At 43.1% G+C, this 8502-nt stretch overlaps 1 protein-coding gene across 1 annotated transcript; it reads left to right on the top strand.

The window, feature by feature from the left end:
- Positions 1 to 206: 206 nt before the first annotated feature.
- Positions 207 to 8475, top strand: cenatac (centrosomal AT-AC splicing factor). The gene is made up of 11 exons (XM_003229939.3): positions 207 to 394; positions 3484 to 3650; positions 4546 to 4644; positions 5491 to 5557; positions 5643 to 5705; positions 6208 to 6275; positions 6422 to 6572; positions 6885 to 6915; positions 7144 to 7233; positions 7357 to 7489; positions 8055 to 8475. The coding sequence occupies exons 1-11, from the start codon at positions 266 to 268 to the stop codon at positions 8119 to 8121; spliced, it is 1065 nt and encodes a 354-aa protein (XP_003229987.1). The 5' UTR covers positions 207 to 265; the 3' UTR covers positions 8122 to 8475.
- The last annotated feature ends 27 nt before the right edge of the window (positions 8476 to 8502 follow it).

Genomic DNA, 8502 nt, shown 5'->3' with positions numbered 1-8502 from the left:
ATATTATTGGTGAATCTGTTTCCTGAATCTGGTTCCATTGGCGTGGCTCGCTTGCCCTGCTTTGCCTGGCTGCAGGGGCAGCGGTGACGTCACCCCGCAACCCCCGGGAGGGCCGGCAGAGGGCGCGCGCGCTCGGAAGCTCAGGAGACAAACGCCGCGCGGCCTTCGCCTCACTTCCGCTCCCGCTCGCTCAAAATGGCCGGCGGAAGTGAGCGGAGGGTGTTGTTGTTGTTGTTGTTGCGCGGAGGGAGGCCTCGGGGCCAAGATGGCGGAGGGGCCGGTCTTCCGGTGCGGCCTGTGCGGGCGCAGCGCCTTCGTGGGCCGCAGGAGGCACCACTTCAGCGCCGGGCACCAGCGCCGCCTCCGGGGGACACTGGCCCGCCTCGCCCACAAAGCAAGGACCCTTCCTTCCTTCCTTCTTATCCCTCCTCCTCTTCATCTTCTTCTGCTCTCCGTCCTTCCTTCTTTTTCTTGTATTCTCCGTTATTTATTATTATTTATTTGCTACATTTATAGGCCGCCCTTCTCACCCCGAAGGGGACTCAGAGCGGCTTACAAATTAAATTTACATACAGTATGATATTATTAGCATAGCACAATACAGGCAATAAATTACAATATTGTATTATATCAATATATTGTAATATTATTAGTAATATTACATATAAAATAGAATATATAATTACTATTATTATATTGTATTACAGTAGAGTCTCACTTATCCAACGTAAACGGGCCGGCAGAATGTAGGATAAGCAAATATGTTGGATAATAAGGAGGCATTAAGGAAAAGCCTATTAAACATCAAATTAGGTTATGATTTTACAAATGAAGCACCAAAACATCATGTTAAACAACAAATTTGGCAGAAAAGGTAGTTCTATATGTAGTAATGCTATGTAGTAATTACTGTATTTATGAATTTAGCACCAAAATATCACGATATATTGAAAACATTGACTCTAAAAATGCATTGGATAATCCAGAATGTTGGATAAGCGAGTGTTGGATAAGTGAGACTCTACTGTACTATTATTATATTGTATTATTAGTATTATATCATATTACAATATAATATTATGAATAGTATATGTACAATACAATATGTTATTATTATTATTATATATTATTGTATTGGGGCCCCTGGTGGCACAGTGTGTTAAAGTGCTGAGCTGCTGAACTTGCAGACTGAAAGGTCCCAGGTTCAAATCCCGGGAGCGGAATGAGCTCTTGCAGTTAGCCCCAGCTCCTGCCAACCTTGCAGTTCGAAAACATGCAAATGTGAGTAGATAAATAGGTACCGCTCCGGCGGGAAGGTAATGGCACTCCATGTAGTCATGCCTGTGGCCACATGACCTGGAGATGTCTATGGACAACGCTGACTCTTCAGCTTAGAAATGGAGATGAGCACCAACCCCCAGAGTCGTTCACGACTGGACTTAACGTCAGGGGAAAACCATATATATATATATATATATATATATGGTTTCCCCCTGACGTAGTTATATATATATATATATATATAAAACTACGTAGCATAGCATGTTATTGGAGGGAGAGGCCTCCAGCTGATGTAAAGAGACAAGATGGAACTCTCTTCTTGACTCCCTCTTAGCTCTGGCACCAAAGAGTCAGTTGGAGAAGGTGGGAAGGTTATCTGGCTTCTTTCCTTATTCCTCCTCCTCCTCGTCCTCCTCTTCTTCTTTTGATCCCCTTCCTTCTTTCCTTCTTCTCCTTCCTCTTTTTTCCTTCCTTCCTTCTTATTCGTCCTCCTAATCTTCGTATGGTCTCCTTTCTTCCTCTTCCTTCTTCTCCCTCATCTTCATCTTTTTGTGGTCTCCTTCCATTCTTCCTTTTTCTTATTCCTCCTCCTCTTCTTATGGTCTTCTTCTTATCCTCCCCCCCTTCGTCTTGTGGTCTCCTTCTATCCTTCCTTCTTATTCCTCCTCCTCCTCCCTTCTCATAATAATAATAATAATAATAATAATAATAATAATAATAATAATAATAATAAGTTTATTTATACCCCGCCTCCATCTCCCCCGAAGGTGACTTGGGGCGTCTCACAGATAATACCAGATAAAAACAATAACAATATACAATACATCAATAAGCAAAAACATACACAAATTATAAAATTTAAACATTAACTCCTAGAAATAAAAACACACTTAATAAAACATGGAATTAAAAACAGCGAGGTTATGATAATATACTAAGTAAAGTGCACGTTATAAAAGTTGTAAACTCAGATAACAGATAAAGTGCTGCAGTTTCCTGAGAGATCAATTTGGGATGGGAGAGGCCCTGAGTTCATATCAAATTAACCAGGAGAGTGTGACTGATGCAAAAATGGTCAAGAAACACAATTGTTATGAGGATGGGCAATCTTTAACCAAAGACCTGTGTAAAGCTATTAAAGAAACCATTTATTTATTTATTTGCAACATTTTTACCCCGCCTTTCTCACCCGAGGGGACTCAAGGCAGCTTAATTCAATGCCAAACAAATCAGTAAAAAAATTAACCACATTTAAAACCGTAGATATATTTTCCAAGTATCTTCCAAATCAGTAATAAAACAGTTAACTACTCCTCATTTGTCAAATAAGGCACAGCACATACACATCCTAAATATTTACAGAAGCCTTTATTACATTCAACAGATATGTGAAATACACAGTAAAATATTATAATATATTGTATATACATGTAATATCAATAATAACATGATGTAATACAATGTAATAATTATTATAATTCACAATTATAATTGTATATATTACATGCAATATTACTAATATTATTGCAATATAGTCGTATAATATAATATATTGTATGTATATATACTTGTAAACCGCCCTGAGTCCCCTTCAGGGTAAGAAGGGCGGGATATAAATGTTGCTAATAAACAAATAAATATACAATAAAAAGAACTTAATTCATTTTAAGATAATTCTACCACAGTACTGTATTTTTTTGATTATTTCTCCCAAAATATAAACATCTATAAAAGCTGATGCTTTAAAATATATCTAAATAAAGGTTCTGTCTTGGTGGCACCGAGATTCGTGTATATCTTGTGATCAGTGGTGCCTTGGAATCAAAGAAATGCGGTATTTCAAACAGAAGAGATCCTGTTTGCTGAGAGAACCTTAGGTTTGCTGTGAGCCAGAAGTAGTTGTGGAGGCACATTGTACACAATGGTGAGCCCTATCTATGGAGAAAAGGCTGCTGACGCAGGAGAAAGGAGAAAGCACCCTTTTTGTGTGACTTCTCCCTTTCCCCCCAAATAAAAGTGGGTCTGTGATGCTGTTTGTGCTGCTAAAAATCGTATTTCCTTGTTGATTGGGCCAGTTGTCTTTCATCCCTGGAGTTTAGGAATTCATGAGTGACAGAGACAAGTAGGAGCGGAGATTGAATAAAGAACTCTGGCTCTAGAAAAACCTGCCAATCTCTGGCCCTGTTTTGATTCTCCACCCAGGTGGACGCGGCCCGGAAGATGCTGAAATGCGCTGAAGTGGTGCCCTATGACCCAGCGGAGCACGAGCGGCAGTTCTGGTGCGCCTGCTGTGGGAAGGAAGTGCGGCGGCACCTGAGCCACGGGTCCCTGGCGGTGCTGCATGGCGGCCTCCTGGAGCATATGGCCAGGTGAGCAGCAGAGGGCGAGCAAAGGGCTGGATTGGGACCGGCATCGTGTGGCAGTGCAGACCCAACCAAAGACTGCTGCTCTCCTGCATTTCGTCTCCCGGGAGGTGCTTAGTTGGGCTGTGGCGCAGGCTGGATAGCAGCCAGCTGCAACAAATCACTCTGAACAAGAGGTCATGAGTTTGAGGCCAGCCCGTGCCTGCGTCTGTCTCTGTCTCTGTTCTGTGTTATGGCATTGAATGTTTGCCTTATATGTGCATAGTGATCCGCCCTGAGTCCCCATCGGGGTGAGAAGGGCGGAATATAAATACAGTAGAGTCTCACTTATCCAACACTCGCTTATCCAACATTCTGGATTATCCAACGCATTTTTGTAGTCAATGTTTTCAATACATCATGATATTTAGCATGATATTCATGCTAAATTCGTAAATACAGTAATTACTACATGGCATTACTGTGTATTGAACTACTTTTTCTGTCAAATTTGTTGTATAGCGTGATGTTTTGGTGCTTAATTTGTAAAACCATAACCTAATTTAATGTTTAATGTTTAATTTAATAGGCTTTTCCTTAATCTCTCCTTATTATCCAACATATTTGCTTATCCAACATTCTGCTGGCCCGTTTACGTTGGATAAGCGAGACTCTACTACACTGTAAATAAATAAATAAATAGTCCCTGGGGCTGGAAAACTGCTCTGGGGCCAACCACCTTCAGGCATGTGCATTTTGGTTGAGCCTTGATCACTTTCTGCTCACCAAATTTAAGGAGCCTCCATATGTGTTTTCCTCTCGCTTAGAGAAGTGTCACACAGTTGTACAATACAATCTGACTAGCATTATTAGAAGCCTGTGCCTTTCCAACATAGCAGGTCTGTCTTTCTTCTCTTTCAAGCCCCGAACACAAGAGAGGAGTCGCTGCCTTCTGGTGGGAGAACAAAGCCGACCCCAAACTGAAGGCAAAATTCCTGGTGTCCCCTGAAGAATATGAGCTGTGAGTGCATTCTTTGCCGGGATTTGTAGGCCTTGCTATTTAGGATAAAGTGTCAGGAACATAAGAAGCTGATTTATATGGAATGGGGACCATTGTTTATATGCTTCTGCTTCTGTGAGCTGCGAGTCCCTTTGGGGAGATGGTGGTGGGGTATAAATAAATAATAATAATTATTATTGGTCCAGTGTGTTTGCTGTTCTCTCTCTGCCTGGCAGGAGCCCTTCCTGCTTCTGAGGAGAGGGTTATTTTAATCCTGGACGCATGGCTTAGGTCTTGGCACCTTCTGGGTGCAGAGGAAGTGCTCTGCTTGGATTGAGGCCCTTCTCTGCTGCTGGTTGACTTCAGGGCCTGATGCAGGGAAGGGAATGTAACTGGTTTAAATTCTAGTAATTTTATCCTCTTCTTACAGTCATTAATTAATCAGCTCCAGAGGGTTTTAAATAATCTATCCTGTATTTATTACAGTCTTACCATTTATGTGTTTTAAATGCAATATTTTATCCTTGTATTGTTGTTTTAATTGATATATTGTATTACTGTTTTATCTTTTTTATATTGTGATTTGTATTACGTTGCTTATATTTTGTCTTTATGTTGTTTGGGCCTCTGCCCCATGTAAGCCGCCCTGAGTCCCTGTGGGGAGATGGTGGCGGGGTATAAATAAAGTTTTATTATTATTCCCTGGTTTTTGGAGCGGGGAGAATGGTCACCATTTCAGTCAAGGTAGAGGGCACATTAACTGAAAAGACCTCCGCTTTCAGTCTCCTGTCCCAGAAGCTATAGTGTGAATGGTGCTTGCCTTGGGCAATGAACAAATGATGTGCTGACCTCTCCCTCCTTTTCCAGCTTCAAAGCGTCTCTCACCAAAGCGCTGGACGCTTATGAAGAAAAAGAAGACGAGGCCATCAAAGAGGTGAGGGTGGCACTCTGGGGGAGGCTTTGTTTGCTGCTCTTCTTCTCCGGAGACTCACTTTGCTCTCTTCCCGCTCTGGTTGCAGGAGGCGGCTCGCATCCGAGAGGCAGAGCAGAGGCGCCAGGAGATGCTGCAGGCCCTCTTAGAGGTTTGTCTGCCCAGGCGGCCAGTGGGCAGTATCCACCATTTCAGGTTGCAGGTCCCTCTGTGGAACCCACCCACCCACTCTCCCTCGTCCCAGCCCATTAGACACTAAGATGCCTAATGCATTTGCTAATCTTGGATTCAGGGGCATAATCATGTTGACCTGTTTCAGCATACAAAACAAGATGATTGTCATGGCCTCTGGGGGGGTGGGGGTTGAAATACTCTTAATTCCTGTGTTTTGGATCCAATCTTCTCCCCTCTATTTGGAAACACTGCCAGGTTGTTGTGGTGTGCCTTCGTTCCCAACTCGGCATCCCAAAGGCAAGGGGGTGGAAAGAGGCTCAAAAGGCCTGCATTCCCAGACCCTTCAATTGCAAGGGGGTTGAGTTCACTTTGTCATAACCTGTAGATGGGAATTAAGAGATTCTACACCGAGGGCTCCTATAGAACAATGGTTACTGTTGTCTCTTGGAACGAGTGTTTTTTTCCTGAATCAAACTCAGCCACAGAGAGGGACGGAGTCCTGTGATGGAGCAGCTGCTGCAGGCAATGGCTTTACCAAGAAGCTCAGGTAAGGCATGCTTGGGACCATCACCTTCTGAGGGATGTTCACCTCTGAACACCATGGGAGCCCCGTGCGCCTCCTGGCATCTGACTGTACTCCCAAATGCACACACATGCTCCCTGCCCAGGCTGAGACCTTTTCCTGTGTTGTAGTGACTCTGCCTTTGCCACGGATGAACAGGAACAGCCCCAGCCAAGCAGCAGCACCGTGCATCATGGAGGACAGCCTGGCTTCCTACACAGGAGTGACCCTGAGCCAGACTGGCTGGAGTCAAGGCAGCCTTTGACTTTCATTGGCCACCAGGTGGGAAGAAATGAGACCACTTTTCTCATCTCTAGATCCTCCAAAACATGAATTGTGTCTAATTCGTGAGACAGAGATACTTCTTTGGCAGTGGAGCACAAAACCCTGACCTTTCCTGCAAAGGGCCCCCAATAAATACGGTATAGCCCAGTTCCAGGTTGATACGTAAAAGCTGGGAATAATACCCTGCTAAACTGTAAGCGTAACTCTCTTCCCTTAGTAATACTGCTTAAGGAAACCCATCGTGAATCCCCTTAATAGAATCCCCCTCAAACAATTGTGTAACTTTGCTTTTACTTGTTTTGAATACAGGACGCAGCCAGCGGAGGCAACATTCACACAGGTGTGTCTGTAAAGATTTGTTTCCTCCTTCTGAAACATTGCAGAATATGGTTTTGGCCCTGCGATAGCAGAGATGGAAATACTCCAGACTGACAAGAGAAGGATCGTGGTCCTCGTTGCACCTGTAGTCACTTCTTCTCTCTTCTTCTTGAAGAGAATGCAATAAAAATGCACTTGCTTTGTTTTTTGTGTCAAAGACATGTGCTAAATCAGCCCTTTGGCTCTTTAGGTGCCAAACCCCCTTGGATGATGGAGGACGAGGAGGAGGCGGCAAGTCAGGGGCAGATTGGGCCTTCTTATGAGGAATTTCTCAAGGAAAGTGAGTACTATTGAGACTGCCTGCAAGCCGAATCTTCCTGGCCGGGGGCACCAGCCCAAGTGCTAGAAACCAAGGCTGTGTTTCTGTGTCTAAGCAAGACTTTTTTCCTCCTCCCTTTCAAAGAAGAGAAGCAGAAGCTGAAGAAACTCCCTCCCAATCGCGTTGGTGCCAACTTTGACCACACTTCGGAGACAGGAGAGGGCTGGCTTCCCTCCTTCGGACGGGTCTGGAACCACGGCCGGCGGTGGCAGTCCAGGTATGCCACATGCTATGTATGTCGGATTCCTGCAAGGAACACACTCCAAATACCCCAGTGTGTTCATGGTGCTTTTGGCAGAAAAGGGTTGTGACTTTTGACAGCTAAACCAATACGAATTGTATGTTTGGTAAATTATTTAAAGGCAGTGATTGTGTAGCTGTCTTTTCAAAATAGCTGTTGCCTTTATAAGTTTGTTTCAGTATGCAAATATATATTGAAACAAACATAGTGCAGTATTTTAGGAAATTAATTGTAGTTTACAATCCACAACAAAACAATGTTTAAAAAAAAGCTTAAAAAGACGCCACAGGATCCCCTTTATCTCATCTTCAAACTAAACTGGGGCCTTGTTTGCCTTTTGTGCCAAGACCTTTGCCAGTTTCCTTTTAGTTGCTAAGAACTTTTGCCTCCCTCTCAAGTAAGTGGCCATGTCTGGAATCCTAATTGTACTTGGAATGGATATTTAAGAAAGTAAACAGGAAGATTACATTTGCTGCATGAAAGGCTGGTCCTTTTGTTGACCCATGTAACTTGCTGTCATTGGTTATGTGTTTTTTCCCAGGCATCAGTTCAAAGCTGAAGCAGGAGCCAAACCCCAAAGTAAAAGGAAGAAGCCGAAAACAGAGTGAGGGGAAGGGAATATCTCCTGTCTCCAGCTCCTCTGCTGTATTCAATGCACTTCATTCAATTGCAAAAAGAGATGTATCAATATTATCAGTAGGAAAACCCAAGCAAGTTTTAAACTGTGGTTATGGTTAGATTTTATATTTACAGCTGTTTGAAGTTTTCTTTCTGCGACCAATTAGCATGTGTTTAACTATTTAACTTGTATTGAAATTATGTTGAGACTCCAGTGAACGTGTTTCCACAAGAGCCTCAAAGCAAAACTACAATGTTCTCCCAGCCAACTTAATTTGTTTCGCTCCACACGATAATGTATTCTATGCCTTTTAACTGTGCAAATAAAGATGTCACAACTTGTATTTTCGATTTGGTCCATACATAATATC

The sequence above is a fragment of the Anolis carolinensis genome, unplaced genomic scaffold (genome assembly GCF_035594765.1).
Source record: "Anolis carolinensis isolate JA03-04 unplaced genomic scaffold, rAnoCar3.1.pri scaffold_8, whole genome shotgun sequence".
NCBI classification, from domain to species: Eukaryota; Metazoa; Chordata; class Lepidosauria; order Squamata; family Dactyloidae; genus Anolis; species Anolis carolinensis.
This window is presented reverse-complemented; position numbering and strand designations above follow the sequence as displayed.